This window comes from Pocillopora damicornis, chromosome 9 (assembly GCF_964200805.1).
Source record: "Pocillopora damicornis chromosome 9, jaPocDami1.2, whole genome shotgun sequence".
NCBI classification, from domain to species: Eukaryota; Metazoa; Cnidaria; class Anthozoa; order Scleractinia; family Pocilloporidae; genus Pocillopora; species Pocillopora damicornis.
Genome location: NC_142678.1, coordinates 13,045,859 through 13,065,518, shown reverse-complemented (window position 1 = coordinate 13,065,518; position 19,660 = coordinate 13,045,859). Strand labels below are relative to the sequence as shown.

Genomic DNA, 19,660 nt, shown 5'->3' with positions numbered 1-19,660 from the left:
GATATTCAGTTTGTGGTGAACACAGCTACAGTAGAAGAGATAAATGTAAAGACTGCATTACAAGGCTTGGCTGCCAGCAATGAAAAAGACGAACAGGTTGACCAAGAAGCTTCTGGTGACTCAAAGGCCCAGTCATTCCCATCTGATAAGGTCTCTCCTGGCGATCTCCCTTTCACAAACAAGGATAATGTTCCTGCAAGTATCGGATCAACAAACCTTGATGCTTCGACTGCTAAAGATTGTTCAAATGTGGGCGAGAGATCAATTATGAGTCAAGTACAACCTTCCGAGGAAGTAATTGCCATGGAAGAGTGTCAGGGTGGAGACAGCTGTGGTAAGTTGTTCTGTAAGCATACCACAGAATAGATCCTAATGAGCGGAAAGTATTGTGAAACAGTGCATCTTCATCCACCGAACCAGCGAAGAGAGTCATTAGAAACATTCCCATCTGCGCCACAGCCGCCACCTTCATTCCCGACTGTTGCTAGTACTTTGATTGCTCTTAACCAAATAGATTTGATTGGTTCAATATCAACTTCATCAGAATGTGTATACATTCGCCTGCTCTTTTCATTATTTAAGCACGTGTATTTTCTGAAATCTTCTTTAGCTGCCATCGTAAGCAATCAGTTCCCTGAGTTGGCCATTTATATGGAGACAGAGATTAAGGTTGTCGAACACGAGATGCTTTCATTGCACAAGGTGATGGTTAAATTGGAACTAGAGATGAAAGAAGCAATGGACACTGAAGGTTAGTTTCCTATTTTTTACCTTCACATGAGTCAAAATATAAAAACTAACATATTTGCTACAAACGTGCAGAACAGTGATTTTCGAAAGCCACTATCCTGAATCCCTAGCTTCGAACCTTTACAACTGTTCACTTTCCGGGTATACCGTCGCGCTTAATAGAGGAAGATGCATGTGTAACTAACTAAACACAAATTAAATTATCCGGGTATACCGTCGCGCCTAAACACAAATTAAAAACTTACAAAACACAAATTAAATGCAGCCTTCTTTAATTTACCCCTTATAGATTGTGAGGCTGAGTTTGAAAGCTTATCACTTGACTGGTTAGCGCTAAATAAGTTCCGTTCTGAACTTGACGAAAGGAAACAAGACCTTCTGACTCTGTAAGTACATCTTATCCTTATAAAGCTGTTTTAAACCTTGCTCGATAGTTGGGAACAAGTCAATATGCCAAATTATGGTAATACATATTTAATAGCCAGAACAAATTATTTAAATTAACCATTGATATAAGCACTCCTTTTTTCATTAAGCATTTTAATTCTTTGTATTGTATTTCCATTTGAAAGGTTATCATATTAAAGCCTTATCTTTCGTCACTGTTGTTTTTAGTTCCAGACAAGAAAACCGGAAGGAGTGTTTGAAATTCTTACGTCAGGACCTTAAATACCTGTTTGAAGTCAAAGGTGAGAATCAGTTTCGTTATTTCTTCAATGTGATAATGCTAAATTTTTTTTTGTATGATGTTAAACAAGTGTTCTGTTACCAACGCCTGGGTTTTTTTTATGCAATCCTTTATTTGTCTGTTATCATATGGTGAGTGATGTTTTATAACGTTTTCTGCGGCAGGTTGGAAGAAAACCAGGGAACACAAAGATCAGGAAAAGAATGTCCTGGATCTTATCCTCAAGTTGACCAACATGGCCTGAATAACAAACTGCATTAAAAGTAGGAAACTTGTATTTTAATTCAGTTGAAGTGCTTTTGGTTCTCTTCTTGTAATCTTACTTTGTATTCTATAATGAGTTTGCCACGAATCATTAGGGTTATGTTGATTTAAGAGACTTTATTATAAATAACAATGGCTAATCCTGTTTTTACTTTTCTTTTCTTTTTGCAGTTTCGATTTCACAACTTTTTCTTTATTTCTGGTCTGGCTTGTATGGTAATATGTTTGTATATGGATAAGAACAAGAGATTATTATCTCTTGATAAAAATCCTTTGTAAATCTATGAATTCTGAGTAGTTTCATTTTTCAATGTAAAATCCTTTCTCTTAGCGAATCATTCAGATATTATCCTTGAATCATGAGATTACTTTATTTGTCAAACACATTTTCATATGACTTCTATAAATAACTACTACGAATTCAAATAATTTCTATTGTCGTAAAAATTTTCATCTTTTTTTTTAATTGCTCACAACTATTTCATGAGTATAAACACCTTGTATAAAACGGATACAACAGGACAACTAAAGATAATAGTAAAGACTGTAAGAATAACAATATACGAGACAGTTTTTCACGCACTCCTGATTCACATTCCTTCGTTGAAGAGTTTTTCTTATCAAGAGTTCAAAGTTCAATTCGTGGGGGGTAAGAAACAAACAAAAATCACGTGACTCTCTCGGTCCAGTTTTCAACACACTCCCCCGCGTTGATTGATATCATCAATCAAAGTTCAGAGTTCAGAGTTCAATTAATCTTTCGAACACAAATCATAACATGACAAAGTCAACTTAATAAATCTATCTTAATCAGAATTCACGACAACAACTGGGACATCCTCGTCCCTCACTACTCTAACAGGAACATTTGCCGCTTGGGGCATAGGATTGGCAGCTTCAGTGTCCAACTTCACTTCCAAAGGATAGAGCCTCTGCAATGGGCGTCTCCATTCTGCAGTTGGTGAATTACCAGACTTAACTCTTACTACTGCACTTCGAACTCGACCATCTCGTCCAGGAAGTAATCGTTCGATCTTTCCAAGGCGCCACAGCTGTCTCGGGATCTTATTATCATGTAGACACACAATATCTCCCACTTGTACTTTACGGAGAGAGTTAGCTCTCTTAGAATAGCGATGGTATTCTCTAAGTTGTGTGAGATATTCTGACCGCCATCGGTTCCAGAAGTAATCCAGAATTCGCTGTAAGAATTTTGCTCTTCTTGTTAGTGTTTCCACGGTTTGGCCAACTTCATCCGACGAGCTCTTTGATGGTACTGACAAAATTCTGCGGCCCACAATCAGGTGTGAAGGTGTTAATGGTTCCTCCATTTCATCGAAGACATATGTCAAGGGTCGTGAGTTCAAGGCCGCTTCGACTTCCACAAGGACAGTAGATAGCTCATCATAGTTTAACCGAGCATTTCGTATACACTTCTTCAAACTCAACTTGACCGATTTTACCAGCCGTTCAAAAAATCCACCCAACCAAGGGGCTGCTTCAACGTTGAACTTCCACTGTGTGCCATCACGCTGACACTGGGCCTGCACTCTTGAATCCTTAAAAGTTTTCCCATTGTCACTGACAATCAAGACGGGAATTCCTCTTCTTCCTTTAAAGCGAGCAAGGGCTCTGATAAAACTCTCTGCACTTAGATTTGGAACAAGTTCAAGATGAACAGCTCGGGTTGCGGCGCACGTGAACAAAGCTATGTAGACCTTATTCATATCTCCCTTCTTTGCAAATACATCCTTGACATATATGGGCCCTGCGAAGTCCACTCCAACACGTGTAAATGCAAACTCATCACTCAATCGAAATTCAGGAAGAGGAGGGGGAGGAGGAACTGTATAGCTTCTCCCCTGTAACTTCTTACAAACAGAACAGTTTCCGATCGCAGTTTTCACAGTTTGCCTCCCTTTCGTCACCCAGAATCTTGATCTTAGTTCTGTGAGTGTATCCCTCACACCATTGTGAAGAACCTTGAAGTGACAGTCATTGATAACCAGGTAGGTGAATCGTGAACATCTTGAAAGGAATATCGGAAAACGAGCATCATATGGAATCGGGGCATTTTTAAGACGACCACCACACCTCAAGATTCCCTTGCCATCCGTGAACAGTGATAACGAGACCTTGACCTGGTCAAAGTTCTTGTCATTGTAGACGGATCTCTGCACCTCCTTGATCCAAAGTTCTCTTGCTTGATTCATCTCTTCTTGCGTTACTTCTCCATTAATCAATTCCTTCTTCCTTTTACTTTGCTTGAGATTAGAAACAAATCGCAAAACATATGCGGTGACTCGCATCAGTCTTTGAAGACTACTGAACTTTTCCAAGGGAATGATACAATCAAGATTTAGCCGATTTTCTGAAGTCGCCTCTCCAGAGGCAATGTTCACAAGAACTGAACTGTCATGCTGCTTCTTGCTGTTGTTACAGCTTCCCTTCTTCAGTTCTAGGCGAGGATCTGAATCATTACTTGTGACTTCAACAGAGTTCATTTTAAGACTTGGCCACTGCTCCTTCTCAGCCCTAAGAAACTCAGGGCCACTCCACCACAACTGATTGGTGATCAATTTCGAGGTCATTGACCCACGCGAACAGATGTCAGCTGGATTGGATTCCGTGGGGCAATAATTCCACTGAGCTGGCTTTGTAAGTCGACGGATCTCAACCACTCTGTTTTGAATGAATTGCTTGAATTCTCTACTTACACCCCAAATCCACCACAGAGCAATTTGAGAATCTAACCAGCAATGTACAGAATCAACTTTCAATGTTCCGTCAAATGCTGTCAACACCGTATTGACTAATCGGGCCAGAATGAGAGCGCCTACTAACTCCAGTCGAGGTATGGTTTCTCCATTCATCGGGGCAACTCTGGTTTTTGATGACACAAGCTGGGTGAAGACAGTTCCAGTGGCTGTTTCAACGCGTAAGTACACAACTGCTCCATAGGCCTTCTCACTTGCATCCCCAAAACCATGGAGTTGAACACTTTGCAAATCTGCTTTTGACCAACCATGGAAGTAGTGTCTCTTCAGTTGTACCACTCCCACCTTCTTAGCATCTTGAACAAGCTTTAACCACTGTTCATGGATAAATGAATCCACAGGGTCATCCCAACCAACCCCTGTCTTGCAAATAGATTGAAAGATGATCTTCAGTGGAATGATGACTGGACTCAGTAGTCCCAAGGGGTCATACAGCTTGCTTGTTGTACCAAGAATAGCTCTCTTCGTAACCAGACAAGCATTGTCAGTTTCTAGTGAAGAGGTCAGATCCAAGAGCAACAAATCTTTCTCCCTGTCCCAACTAACTCCAAGTACTTTGAGTTTTGATGTGGTGAAGTTCTTCGCTGTCCCAAACAGAGAACTTGAGTAGGTTTCATCTTCCTCTTGAATCGGGTGTTCCTTAACAAAACTGCTTGAAACTTGATGAGGCTGACTTTCAGATTGTCCAATTCTTTCCTGCAGGACTTTGGAGTTGGAGACCCACTTTCGCATATTGAAGCCTCCATTCTTGAAAGACGACTTCAGATTCTCATACATCTCGAGAACTGAATTATCGGAATCATCTCCACTAACAAAGTCATCCACGTACAAACTTTTCAGAGTTCTCTCAGCAAACTCTCTGGGAATGTCAGCAGAAGATAAATGATGACGAATTGTTGCGTTTAATAAGAAGGGACTTGAGGAGACACCAAATGCAACTCTTGCAAATCGATACACTTGGAGTTTCGGGCGACTGCTTGTGATATCGTCAATCCACAGGAAACGAAGATAGTCACGATCTCTTGGGTGAACTGAAACATTTAAGAAGGCTTTCTCAATGTCTCCTATGAGGGCTACCTTGTGAGCCCGGAACCTCAGGAGGACGTCATAAATGAGAGGAGACAGTGGGGGACCAGCATACAGACAGTCATTAAGGCTTGGTGTGTTCCTTCCTGATCGAGCACTGGCATCATAAACAATACGCAGTTTAGTAGTGTCCTTGTCGACACGGATCACTTCATGATGAGGAAGGTAATGTACCTTGCCCACACCATTATTAGTACCTTGCTCCACTGGTTCCACGATTCCCTGTTTCTCCTGATCTCGGATGACGTCATCATAGTGCTCTAACACCTCAGGCTTCAAATTCAGACGCTTCAGCAGGGAAACTAGCCTTGACTTGCACAATGCAAAATTATCTGGAAGCAGCTCATGGTCTTCCTTGAAGGGTAGCTGTACTTGATATCTTCCCTCTGTAAACTCAACTTTGCTCACAAATTTGTCATACAGAGACAAACTGTCATTTCGAATCCCAAGTGATTCATAGTCCCAGAATTTTCCAAGTTCAAAGGCAATTTCATCCCGATTGACAACAATCGCTTCCACTTTCAGAACATGGGTTGCAGTAAGATTCACTGTGTTACCATTGTCATTGTGAGACATAATCATGGTGGGGCCAGAGAGGACATATCCTAGTTTGGTGGCAAGGGCAACAGGCTCCCACGGTGCACCTCTCACTATGGTTCCTTCGACCAATGACCAATAATGATCAGCACCAATGAGAATGCTGATAGGCAGATCTCCTCTACCACACCTGTCGGCTAAAGAGAGGCCGTGCAGATGTTCACAGCTAGACTGAACGAGCTCTGTGGGTTGTTGGGTCAGGGGGCCACATATGACTGGTACCACATAGGCTTGTATGTAGACAATTGCATCACACATGGTTTTGATACCCACTTGAGCAATTTCGCATGTTCGTAATCTGGCATCAGACTCACCAAAGGTTTTAATCAGAAGTGACTCTCTACCAATCACTGGTAACTTCAGTCTGTCTTTAAGGTTCTTAGTTATGTAAGATCTCTGACTGCATGAGTCAAATACCAGGCGAACACTTAGGGAAGAAGTGTCATTATCTGGACGCACAACTTCAGCGGTTGCCGTCTGCAACAACACAGACCCTCTAGACTGATCCACATACATACTGGTAGATACACTGGCCACATTATCTTGATCTTGCCCACCCAGGGTTGATTGAGAACCACCGCAAATTGCTACATGGTGAGCTCCTTGACATTTAAGACATTTCATATGAGCTTGACAGTTACGTGCCAAATGTCCTTGCTTGAGACAAAGGAAACACTTGCCTTTCCTTTTAAGAACTTCCTTTCTAGATTCAGTACTTGTGACAACATTACACTTAGAACTCTGATGGTTTTGATTGCAAAATGAACACCAAACACGAGAAGACTGCTTATCCTTAAAACTGTCAGTGTACAAAGCTGATGTAGAAAGTGGCAACTCACCTCTCTGATTTGAGGATCTGAACTCTTTGTTTTTGACGAGACATTGTTCTCTCAGTTGCAGTTCCTTGTGAAATTCAACCAAAATATCTTTCAGATTCCATGTCTCCGATTCCAGATTGCGAGTGATAGCGATTCGAAATTCCTCCGGTAATTTCTGCATAACTATTGGTGTTAAGAAACAACCATACATCTCGGAAGAGATTTCCATACCTTCTAATCCACGAACATGAGATTCCACTGTGTCGTACAAGCTTCGGAGTTTCTTAACTTCACCAATCGATTCCACCTTGGGGAGTTTGGTGAGTACTTCGATGTGGCTAGAGATCACCATCTGCCGATTTCCGAATCTTTGTTTCAGTAGATCAACCGCCTTTTCGTAGTTAGCACTCGTCAGGGCTAGACCGGCGACCGAACTTTGTGCAGTGCCAGTGAGAAGTGATTTCAGATAGTTGAATTTATCCACGGAAGACAGATTTGGGTTCTCGTGAACCGCAGACTCGAAAGATTCCCAGAAAGGATACCAATGCATGGGATTTCCGTGGAATTTCTTCAGCTCAAGCTTGGGTAACTTTGCATGAGTGAAGGCTTTCGAAACGTGACCTTGAGAAGTTCCCGCGCTTTCGGGAGGAACAGGTTGCACCACGGAGGGGGATTTCTGGCTCTTTCCCTTACTTTCTTGAGCTTCCAAAACAGATTCTAACTCTACAATACACTCCTGAATGGAGCTCATTAGCTCACAGCTCTCACAGACTTCGGTATCAATAACTTCAACGTCATCCACCAGATCCACAATTTCGCGGTCGAGCGATTGAAGCTCCGAATACTTCGTTTCAAGAGCGGTTCGAAGAAATTTCAGCCTTTTCACTTCGACGAGATTACCTTCAGCGATTAACCCTTTAGCATCTTCGATAGTTTTCTCGACAAACTTTCGATGACCGTCGCGAAATTTCCTCAGATTCTTCAATTTCTTCTTCCCCGACTGCGACATGTCACCCACGTGCTTCCAGCTCGCATTCACAACAATTTCATTCAAGACGTTCTTCAGAGCGGTAGAATCCCGGTTTTCGATTCCCGGGTCTCGGCACCAAATGTATAAAACGGATACAACAGGACAACTAAAGATAATAGTAAAGACTGTAAGAATAACAATATACGAGACAGTTTTTCACGCACTCCTGATTCACATTCCTTCGTTGAAGAGTTTTTCTTATCAAGAGTTCAAAGTTCAATTCGTGGGGGGTAAGAAACAAACAAAAATCACGTGACTCTCTCGGTCCAGTTTTCAACACACCTCTTTTGTGAATGCAATATCTTAGGTTCAGGGTCACGGACAAAAGATCTAACCAGCCTTCTTTTTATTACGACCCTGTTATCTTTTATTTTGATTACGTTTTATTTCAAAGGTGAAGGTAGATAGATCTAAGGTAAAGTCATAGTTTACGTATTTCAATTCAATGGCTTTGTTTTATTCCAATCAGATGCGCTGATATAGAATCATTTGTAATGAAAGTGACGTAAGCGGTTACAAGATCACTGCACGTAACTGAATACTTCACCTTTGGCACTGCACACTTTCTTTTTGTTCGTACTTCTCTTTTCTTTGTCTGTTTTTTTTTTCGCTTTTTGTTTGATTTTAGGTGGGTAGGTTAAATATTTCTAGGTACTTTTATCATTTTTAAGTTAACCCATATTTTCAATTTTAACTTAGGTTTTTTTAGGTATTTTGTACTTTGGGTTCGGAATCTCTTTTTGCAATTTTCTCATCCTTTTTTTCTCCTCTTTTATTATTTTGGGTTGTTTTCGTTTCCTTTTCCTTCTTTCTTTCGTTTTTCCTTCCTTTCTTTCTTTTTGAATAACATTGCCCTTTTCCTCCACCTGTATTAACAGCGATTCGAACGCTGTGGGTTATGTTGGGCGGTTTTCTGGCTGCATGCGTCATTTTTCTTTGCGATCAATCCATATCAGTGCTGATGATTAACCGAACGCTAAGACAAGAAGACTGGGACTCATTGAGTATAACGTCACGCCATTACTTCACTAGGGAAAGGAGAAACGTAATCGCCTTAGTTTTTTTCTTTCAAATTGACACGAGATTATCTTTGATTCAATTGTGAACATATTGAGTTGCCTATTTTTCATTGCGATTTTTTCGCTATTTCCTTATTTTATCTTGATTTGTAATAATTGTAAATAAATGTAAATGAAAAAAAAAACACGACTTTTCTCAAGTCTTTCATAAAGTCCGTCTTCTCACTCTTTTGCTGTTGATTTGCCAATAAAAAAGCAATTTCTCAAGTTTCATTATTCCCATTAGCCACCATACCCTCACCTCGGTTCAGATTGTTACCCTCAAAGGCATTTCAGATTTGAACGATTCATGACCTTGTTTTTACGGTTTTGATGAGAATTGTAGCCATTTTTTTCCAGTTGTGACCGGTTCATAAGGTCAACTGGTCCAGCTCAGATCGACAAGAACTCAATTGAAAGGGTCGGCGATAATTAAAAAAGCCAAACGGTTGACATGGCAAAGAACTAAACTTTTTATTACTCAAAAAAAATCCTATTAAGCAACAACTAAATAGGAATAACCACATTTTATTCATTTTATTCATTATTCCAAATTGCGGCGTAGCTACGAGCTTAGTAGTAAGAGCTATTTGTAAGGGCGTCCTTGTATCACCGGAGTAAAACAAAATTGCTATCGTATTGACAAGTTCTCACTCAGTGCCTCTAGTGTTAAAATATCACTTAGTGAGAATTACAATCACAGGAACGTTCGCAGCTCATCTGAAAAATTCGTTTTACGCCCTTAGATAAAGTAACAACAATTTTGGTATCGTTCGAGCTTGTTGAGCTCCCCATGGATGTAACTTCTTGACAGCAGACAAGCATAGGATATCAAAAGTTCTTAACTAGTACAATGACAACAGATTTCACTCCAGTCCTCCTTGAGCGTAAGTTAATAGTCAACTTGAAACCCTAATGAAGCCTTATCAAAACACCAACCTACCTTTCGTTGTCCAGTTTGTGATTCTGTCTTTAATTGTATTTTTAGGGCGGTCTAAGGTGGGAAGGGGAAAAAGGTTAAACTATTATGGCTAGGATTGTAGCTTGTTCAGTATTGTTATCACACCTCACATCTCTCCGTACACTGTAAGAATTTGGTTTGTTCAAACGAGAGTCGCTTGAATTTTGCGAGCTGTTGGTCCAAACGTCGACTTCCCGCAAGATACGGCTTGTGATCGTCTACCGTCCACAGAATTGTGATGACCACCGCAGGGTTCCCATTAACACTTTTCTGATGGAGTTTTCTGACCTGATGGAGTCCACTATTCTATCCAAAGAGCCTTTGATTGTCGTTGGTGATTACAACATACATATGGATGTTCCTAATGACACTGATGCACTTAAGTATTTAGATCTGCTTGAGTCTCTTGGTTTGGAGCAGCATGTGACAGAGCCAACGCACATACGTGGTCACACCCTGGATCTTGTTATAACAAGAAAAATTGAGGATATTCTGGCGAGTCCACCACGCGCCTGTCGCTATTTCTCCGATCATGCAGCTGTACATTGTCATGTTGCCATAAGTAAGCCTTCATTTCAGACTAGGATAATATAGTTTAGGAAAACTAAATCCTTGGACGCTGGGAGCCTATCGAACGACGTAGTACTTACAGGGCTATGTGATCGAGGTAATAGCGATCCCATCACCCCACTGGACTTGGATGTACTTGTAGAGGATTACACGACCACACTCTCTCAAGTTCTTGATCGTCACGCACCTTTAAAAACCAAAACAGTGCGGGCTAGGCCCAAGGTACCCTGGTATACCAGTGAGATAGCCGAGGCAAAAAGGCGACGCCGGAAAGCAGAACGGAGATGGATAAGAACACGATCACAGGAAGATTTGTTGGCATTCAAGAAACTCAAGAACCACGTTACTTATTTAAGTACACGGGCTAAGCGTGCTTTCTACTCAGACTTTGTGAACGACAATAGTGAAAACCAAGGAAAGCTATTCAGGGCCACTCGATCATTGTTACTTCCTAGGAATGAGTTGCGTTTTCCAGAATACACGAACAACTCAATCTTAGCCAACGATATCGGGCGGTTTTTCGATCGTAAGATTGCAAAGATTCGGGCAGAGCTTGATGCGTGTACTCTTCATCCTGGGGCGGTGGCTGAGGATAAAGTGTTTACAGGCGATAGGAAACTTGATCATTTCAATATGTATTCTGTGGAAGATATAAGGAAGCTGGTCAGTAGATCATCGAAGAAAAGCTGTCAACTTGATCCTATGCCGACCAATTTAGTAGTCGGCATGTCCGATATGCTTCTCCCCATCATCACTAATGTCGTGAATTCTTCACTTTCCTTGGGACACTTTCCATCTGATTGGAAAACGGCCCTTGTGGATCCAAGACTGAAGAAGACCAAGCAAGGGACTTCCTTATCCAATTTAAGACCTGTGAGTAATCTGCAATACCTCTCTAAATTGGTTGAAAGTGCAGTTTATGATCAGACAACCGATCACGTTACTCAGTCGGGTTTGTATCCCATCCTCCAGTCAGCCTATCGACTTGGTCATAGCACAGAGACTGCCCTATTGAAGATAAAGAATGACATACTAGCTGCAATGGACAATCAACGAGTTACTCTTTTGGTATTGCTAGACCTGAGTGCAGCATTTGACACGATTGACCACCAAGTGTTGTTAAATCGCCTGTGCGTGACGTATGAAATTACAGGTACCGCTCTTAAATGGTTTCACTCGTATTTATCAAACAGGAAACAGCGAATCCTGATTAACGGGAGCTATTCGAGTGACTTTGATCTGCCTCAAGGGGTACCTCAAGGATCATGTCTTGGTCCCTTGCTCTTCACGTTGTACGCGAGTAAGCTCTTCGATGTTGTTGAATCCCATCTCCCTAACGTTCACGCATACGCTGATGATACGCAGCTCTATATCTCATTTAAGCCGGATGGTTCTGCTACTGAGACGGATGCTGTTGACGCTCTACAAGCTTGCATCAGGGACATAAGAACCTGGATGGTCCAAGACAAACTTCGGCTGAACGATGCTAAGACCGAGTTTCTTATTATAGGTACACGCGCACAGTTAAATAAGGTTATGATAAGTGACTTGCAAGTAGGTAAGGTAAAGGTTTCTGCGGTTTACTCTGTTAGAAACCTGGGTGCTTGGTTTGATGCAAACATGAATATGACCACACATATTAACAGCATATGTCAGAATATTTATTACCATCTACATAACATCAGGCGTATTAGAAAGTATTTATCATATGATAATAGGAAGTCTATTGTACAGGCTATTATAATGTCACGATTAGACTATTGTAACGGTCTATTATATGGTACGCCCGCTGGTCATCTTGGTAAGCTGCAACGCCTGCAGAACGCGGGTGCTCGGCTGGTATGTACTATATCTAGGTATGATCCTATCACACCATCCCTGATCAACCTGCACTGGCTTCCGGTTACCCACAGAATAGAATTCAAGATAGAAATGCTAGTTCACAAATGTATCTACGGCGTCGCGCCACAATATCTTTCAGACTTGATAAAAATCAAAGAGAGCTCGCGGTATCAGTTGAGATCATACCGGGGCATACTCCTAATGGACAATACCTATAGAACAAAAAAGACACTCGGGGATAGGGCGTTTGAAAATGCTGCGCCCAAAGTATGGAATCGACTCCCTTTAGAAATTAGACAATGTCAATCATTGAACATTTTTAAAGTTTTACTAAAGACACATCTTTTTAAATTAGCTTTTTATTAGTTCTTTTATTAACTCATATTCTACTTTTATTGTTTTCCGAAAATTGTAAATTATTATTATTATTATCATTATTTGGACTAGCCATTTATTACTTTAAGATTTTAGTGTTGTAATGCGCACTCGATCATATCTTTATCGCATGCTAGACTGCGCAATATAAGAAATAAACATTATTATTGTTATTATTATTACGAGATGGTCAGATCGGAAGGGGGAGAGGCAAGGGGAAGGGGGTACTAATGCACGCCTTTTTTCAACCAAAGTGTCAGCCTTGTATCAGCTGACTGTTAAATGTTTCCTTTATGAATAAATAGGAAGAAAACACAAAAAATACAATTACCTAAATCGTTATGAATCGACTTTAAAGCCATAATGGTACACGAGTGAGGAAATGTAAAGAGGCGGACATTTTTTTTCCCAAATGCAACTATTTTTCTCATTTAACTACTTCTACTTCAACTGTTATGGAGAAATTTCAAGTTATTCCAACCGGCCTCAGTCAATAGAGTGGTTTAGGAAGAGGACGGGAACGTCATTTCAGAACGGGAAAGCGCGCGGATAATCCGAACACGACTCTATTTCAACTTCCGGTGTTAGCGTTGCCGTTCTCCCCATCAAGTTCAGAACGTCATTACGCTAGTTTTCCCGTCGTGACCAAAACGCCTAGGATTTGCATTAATTGTGCACTTATAAACGAGATAATGCTGGTTGGAATGATTTCAGAACTCATTTCCAGGATAACCAGGTCCCTTTCTTTGTTTTATTCGGTGAATTTGTGACATTTATTCTGGATTCCCGAAAGGAAACACGATCGTCAGCAAGCAATCTAAGATTTTAGGGCTCAGTTACCTTTTGTAATTGCGCGTGGCTTTAAGCAACGTAAGGGCGTTTTTTTGATACATTTATTGAACCATGTATGAAAACTCTAAGAACGGGTACTGTTAATTTTATCGTGAATTAATTCATCAATAAATTAAACTTGCTTCATGTTGAAGTTTATCAAAATGAAACAACACGAAGGTTACCTGCTATATTATTCAGTGATATTTGTTGTCATTGTCGTTTTAACCGTGATTAAAAAGTGTTCTGCTATTTGAAGTCAGAGATAACAAAAAATTGAGAATAGCTCGGGTTTGCACTATTTTATGTCTTTAGTTTTGATCAGCGCCGGTGAAAAATTAGACCTACGAAATAAAATAACAATCAACTTGATTTCGGCACGGCTTTCTAAATCTATTGATTTGATTCAGTCTTGAACGACTTTATTCGTTAAAAATTAAATTAAACAAAAACAAAATAAAACAGGAACGAATTCTGATTCCTCAGTCTAACCGTTTCGTTGGTGACTAGTTTGAGTGAATTTCATTCGTTCATGGTTAAACGGGAACTCATTGTAAACAACTCCATCGTTGGGTCGCTTGATCTCTACATGTTTTTGCCACGACTCCTGACAACTCCGTTCAAAATGCATTGCAACTCTAAGAAGGTGGTGCTTAAAAGAGGTGTACTGTCATGATTGAGAAGAATATTCAGTAAACAAGGGAAAAAACGGCGACGATTTCAATTCCAAATTATATTTTACAAAATTTTGAAGAAAAACGAGTAGAACTGAAATCTAGAAGCACGAAACGAAATGACAGCGATACAAATAATAGAAAAGAAGATATTTAGTGGGCTTCAAAATTTGATAGATGAATCTGCAGACTCGAGACTTAACTGGAATAAAATAATTTCAAAGTTTAATCGCCCATGTGGATTCATATTAACAACTCACTTGTAGTAAACTATCCTCGATTTTTGTTTGTTAAACTCTCAAAGAGGATAATTTCGTTGTCCTTCAAGTAGTCTATGAAACAGAAAATTCAAAGCTAATGATGATCCTTAAGAGCCAAGGTTAGGATATTCAAGAACAAATATAACGTGGACGGTTCGTTGAAACGACTGCTAAGTCACTTTTCAACAAAACGCGACGGCGTTCTCGACCCAGTTTTTTCTCGGCATTTTTGCTGCAAGCGCTGTTCTGAAATGACGTTCCCGCCCTCTTGCTAAACCACTCTAATGTAGTGCACTGAGCGCGCGCAACGCATTCGAAGCAATTATTTTCATGGCAACATGACATCACAATGAACGAAGCAGAGATCCTTGGAGTTCATCTGAGAGATTTTGTGAGAAGCAGTAATGGCTTGTGTTCTCATACCTTTCCATCGGGAAAAAGAAAGAGCTGATAATTTTTTGATCACAGCATCTGTTTCACTATTGAATGTTGAATTACGCAAGAAAAAGTGGTAAGGGACACGATAAAGTATTTTCTTTCTCTCTTTTCTATTAAGAGTTTAGTCTTCGAAGCTGCTTGTCTCACTAAAGTCAAATTCTTTTTTACTTTTCTGATTAGAAAATGATCAAAAGTTAAACTCTGACGAAGCATGCAATTTCGGAAATAATATAAATTTCACTATGATTAATTGAATTGAGGAAAAAAATATGCGTTCTAGAATTTGGTTGAGTTCGATTTCACTGTTGAATACCGCGTGAGACTTAAGCAACAGAAACAAAGGGTCTCTCCCCAAACTGAATATTGTTTGCTCTTTGAAGTTGCAAGACTCGGTGAAAAACAAATACTAAGCTAATTGGTATTTTTAACGGCGGTGCTGCAAGAGAAAGTTTTTGATAACGGTCACTTATTGACAGCGGGGGGGAGGGGGGGTACGTTTTACTAGTTACCAGTCTTGGCATAAAGACGTCATGGCGGCCGCCTTGAAGATACCATGTACTTCTTTGCCTTTGTCGTATTCCAAAATAACAAAAGATGTAAGCGCATCTCAGCCCTTGAATCGTAAAACGCCAATCGCTTATACAAGGGTAGAATCCGTACTGAACAGAAATATGGTTAACTATGGCAACTTTTTCACATTGTGCTGACATTCGTGTTTTCTTCCTCAATTAGGTATCCCCGCAAGCTTGCAGTTTTTTGGAAAAAAAGGAAAGCGAAATACAGTACAAAGGTAGTCAACTTAGACTTTGGATCTCGTACCTTTCTCTCTTAGCTCATTAAACATTATTAATTTCTTAATCGTCAGTTTGAGTGAAAGAAATATTTCTTCCAAATAATTTTTCTCTCAGCCTGTAGCATGGTTTGGAGGTGTTAAAAATGGTTATCGTGGTGTTCATTTTTGGCCTGAGCCTGATCCAGTAGATAGTAAACTTACTCTCCTCAAGGTAAGTTTCAAACAAAGGCATCCTGAAGTACAAATATGGTGACAGATTTCCGTAAAGTGCCACAGCATTCGGAAACGAAATTTTGGTCCAAAAGGCTTGCTTTCGTCATAGTTTTCTTTATCCAAGAGCTCTATGCATAATGAACTATGGGGAAGTGCGGAATTCTTGGCCAACTTTTTGAAACCATCGTTTACGTAAACACGTTATACCTACTTACTGAAGCCTTCCTTGTTTTTTTCTCAGGCTTGCTGCTTCCTCCGATTCAATTTGCGTTACGTTTTAAGAAGTTTTGAAATAAAAACGGTCCATCTTTCGTTGTGAAGATTTATTGAAGCCACAAGGTTTTTAATATGGCTTAAAGTCAGTCAGGAGAAAGATACCAAGGAAGACATATTGATTATAAAATAAATCTATATTTTTGTTCGGAATTTCCTGGATGGTCACATGAATGTTTTTACTGTCTCTAACAGTGCCACATCTCAACCTCTGCACAATGTGTGTGAGCCACATTGAGTTCCATATTGAAACTGAAATAATTTTCTGTCAGTGTTCCTGTACACAGACCATGCTAAATTTGATTACTTCACGTTGTTGTTTGGCCAAGGACAGCTTTAACATAAAAAAATTCTAAACGCTAGTGTTTAGCTATTGTTCTGCTCATTTGGTCTTTTGTTTTGTCACATCTTTGTTTCCATCATTCTCATGGTTTGTTCAAGGTCCCTAATATTGTTGTTATCAAGTTTGTTTCTTTATTTTAAAACAATGTTTATTTGTATTTGTAGAACCCAGAGGATGAAATGACAGAATATCAAGAAAAGCAGTGGAATATTTACATCTGTAATGTAAGCTTTTCCCTTTTCAATTTTACATGAGCATGTAGTTGCTCTTTGCGTTTGATATTATTTTCACTCCACGCAGTTTGGAGTAAATCTGAAAACTGTTCATCTTCCTCTTGCTTCTTTGAAATCATTAGCTGTTCCCCAGTGGTCATCACCAGCTTTTGGCCACTGGCTGTATTGATATCAGCAATTACATTACAGAGATGCCTGGAAAAGTGGATGTTACTGTCACCCTTAAGCCAGCAATCAGGAAAGTTGTTTCTGGTAAAATTGAGTTTGAATTATCATGGATTATCCAGGAAGATGATGGAGTCATTCAGTGAGTATCCTTCAGTAATTCCCATAGCTAGTTATTGTAATGATCATCCAGCTTATGTTTGGCAATTAAAAGTCAGTTACTATGATAATGTTATTTTAGATCCATGAATTTGATCAGTAAACTTTCAAAGTGAGATATTATCATTTTTGCTGCATTAGCACGAGGGTCCAATAATATATAAAATATAAAAGTTTACTTGCTCAATGGTTTTTATACATGCAATTATTATTTGTTTTGTCTAAAAGTAATTGTATTGTGAAATTCCATTAACTCTTTTGCATTACCTTTACAGTCCCACAGATGAAGAGATATGGGAAGAGATAATACAGGAGGTCAGGGAGGAACAAGCAAGAAGAAAAGCTGAGGGAAAGACAGCCAAGTATAAATCTTTGAAAAAAAGAAGGCGCAGGAAACGTAGCTGCTCAAGTAATACAGACATTGCCACTGAGGAAGACAGAAAGAAAGATAAAAACAATGAAGTTGGCTGCTCAAGTGGTACAAACATTGCTGTTGGGAAAGATAAAGAAACTATTGAACAACAAGGTGGCATCTTCCCAAATGCTGAAGCTCAGGTGAATCCCTCACCTAGAAGCAATACCAAAGTGGGGTCAGGAAAGGTCAGGAGGCAGTCTTCACCTCATCATGCACATAATATCCCTGCTCCACCCCAACCACACCCATGTGCTAACCAGGGACTGCCATCAGAGAGTGAAGAGAAAAAAGGGGTGCAGAGTAAAAGGAACCTTCATAAAACTGTCAGGTTTCAAATTGATGAACAGCCTGAGGTATTACATCTTGTTGTACATGATGAAGAAGCAATGGACTCCTTGTCTGTGTTGTCCTCAGAAACTGCTTACAGAGAAACAGTTTTCATCAAGGAAGATGAAGTTGCAACAAAAGAGAAGTGCATTCTCAAGGGAGATGAAAATTCATGTAAGTTCTGTTTTAGTAGGAGGCGAGCGTGGCCTAGTGGTTAGGGCGCTGCACTTGTAAGCTGGAGGTCCCGGGTTCAAGTCCTCCTCCCTGCCACTATGTTGATTTGTCTTCGGTGGCCCCGAATTCAACTCCTGCATGCTTTGTAAATAGCCAACTGGTCTGCCTCCTACCAGTTGGGGTTTTTAACGAGTTTCTGTTCATTTACGATATTTGTTTCCTCATTTACAGTGTCCCCAATTAGCACAGCAGTGCTAAATACGCTGACACTTAAATAAAGTTATTATTATTATTATTATTATTATTGTTTTCCAGCCTCCCATTCCAAATGGAAAGGGGCTTAAATTTGAATACTTTTCTCCTGTTTCATCTGATTTATTTTCAGTCAAACAGTTTTATTGTAAGACTCCTTGGAATCTTGAGCTATAAGCACTAAATAAAAATCATAACTTTATATTTTTTTATTCTCAATTACAACTATTTTTGTTGATTATTGATGTTAACTTTTTTGTTCAGCCTCAAGTGGAAGCCAGCTTCACTCAGAGTTGGCCAGTTATATTGAAGAGGAACTGAAGGTTGTTCAAGATGAATTATTGTCTTTGGAAGAAGTCCGCTCAAAAGTAAAACTTGAAATGCAGAAAGCCATGTCATCAGGTGGGTGATCCATTTCCAAAATGATAAAGTGGAATATCTTGGACTTTCAAATCATACAATTAATATGTTGCATTCACTTGCAGAGTCAAATTTCAGAGCAGGCATTCCTTCATTGAAAAACTTATGTTAAGTTCTTTTCCCCACTAATGAGTTATAAATCTTTTACTCCAGGATCTTATAGGTAATTCTCTTTACTGTCTGCAGTACAATTCTTATGATATTAGATCAATAAATTTGATATTGAATGGATTAATAAAATCCTGCTTTATATTGTTTTGATATTGTAAGGATAAATTCTGTCTTGATCATTCTCAGGAGTGAAAGGGTTAAAAATGTTAAAAAACAGCTAATCCCTAAACTAGAGATACTGCAAGTTTTTACACTTATTTCAGGTGTTATAAGCCATGCTTAACTTACACAGCTTATACAATGTATTTGTTTACTTTTTGTCTGTAGAGCACAAAGAAGAGTTCGAAGCTTAAACCACGGCTGGCTTATATTGGATAGCTTCCATTCCAAAGTGTTGAAAAGAAAAGAAGATCTTCTTGCCCTGTAAGTAATTAAGACTTATTTTAGAAACAAAATAAACATGTCCATTATGACCTAAAATGTAGTCTTACATTGTAATCCATGATCCAAAAACTCTGCACAGGTGCCTATATATGTGGACCAACTGCCTTTGATATAGATAACTGATCTATCTATCACATATTGCCTAATTAGTTCCTCTGGATTCATTTTTGTTATTGTTAATAATAAAAAATGTTAGCAATGGAATGACTAATGTTTGATTTACAGATCAAGAAGTTCCACTGTTTTTCCTTTTGTTTTATTTGGGTTTTTCACAGACTGTAGTGGTTCTGCTTAACTAAAGGTTGTATTTAGCTTGAGG

The 19,660-nt window shown here is 39.5% G+C and overlaps 3 protein-coding genes across 3 annotated transcripts in view; 2 read left to right on the top strand and 1 right to left on the bottom strand.

Moving 5' to 3' along the window:
- The first annotated feature begins 630 nt into the window (after positions 1-630).
- Positions 631-1,682, top strand: LOC149040205 (uncharacterized). Its single transcript, XM_089183247.1, has 4 exons — positions 631-751; positions 1,040-1,136; positions 1,366-1,439; positions 1,603-1,682. Exons 1-4 carry the CDS (start codon positions 652-654, stop codon positions 1,680-1,682), a joined length of 351 nt encoding a protein of 116 aa, XP_089039373.1. The 5' UTR covers positions 631-651.
- Positions 1,683-2,202: 520 nt separating this feature from the next.
- On the bottom strand, positions 2,203-8,284 carry LOC149040204 (uncharacterized). The gene has a single exon (XM_089181737.1). The coding sequence runs from the start codon at positions 7,987-7,989 to the stop codon at positions 2,509-2,511; it is 5,481 nt and encodes a 1,826-aa protein (XP_089037863.1). The 5' UTR covers positions 7,990-8,284; the 3' UTR covers positions 2,203-2,508.
- Positions 8,285-15,543: 7,259 nt separating this feature from the next.
- Positions 15,544-19,660, top strand: part of LOC113676033 (uncharacterized) — a 6,155-nt gene continuing 2,038 nt past the window's right edge. The window contains exons 1-8 of the mRNA XM_089181529.1: positions 15,544-15,615; positions 15,752-15,809; positions 15,928-16,023; positions 16,806-16,865; positions 16,997-17,181; positions 17,474-18,114; positions 18,631-18,768; positions 19,225-19,320. Coding sequence (XP_089037655.1) covers positions 15,614-15,615; positions 15,752-15,809; positions 15,928-16,023; positions 16,806-16,865; positions 16,997-17,181; positions 17,474-18,114; positions 18,631-18,768; positions 19,225-19,250 — 1,206 coding nt within the window. The 5' untranslated portion in view covers positions 15,544-15,613 and the 3' untranslated portion in view covers positions 19,251-19,320. The remainder of the gene's footprint in view (positions 15,616-15,751; positions 15,810-15,927; positions 16,024-16,805; positions 16,866-16,996; positions 17,182-17,473; positions 18,115-18,630; positions 18,769-19,224; positions 19,321-19,660) is intronic.

Bases quoted from the DNA above. Each gene is read 5' to 3' on its own strand.
- LOC149040204 (XM_089181737.1), bottom strand. From the start codon at position 7,989: ATGTCGCAGTCGGGGAAGAAGAAATTGAAGAATCTGAGGAAATTTCGC.
- LOC149040205 (XM_089183247.1), top strand. From the start codon at position 652: ATGGAGACAGAGATTAAGGTTGTCGAACACGAGATGCTTTCATTGCAC. The intron at 1,137-1,365 runs GTAAGTACATCT...TGTTGTTTTTAG, and splicing joins AAACAAGACCTTCTGACTCT to TTCCAGACAAGAAAACCGGA. The intron at 1,440-1,602 runs GTGAGAATCAGT...TTTCTGCGGCAG, and splicing joins ATACCTGTTTGAAGTCAAAG to GTTGGAAGAAAACCAGGGAA.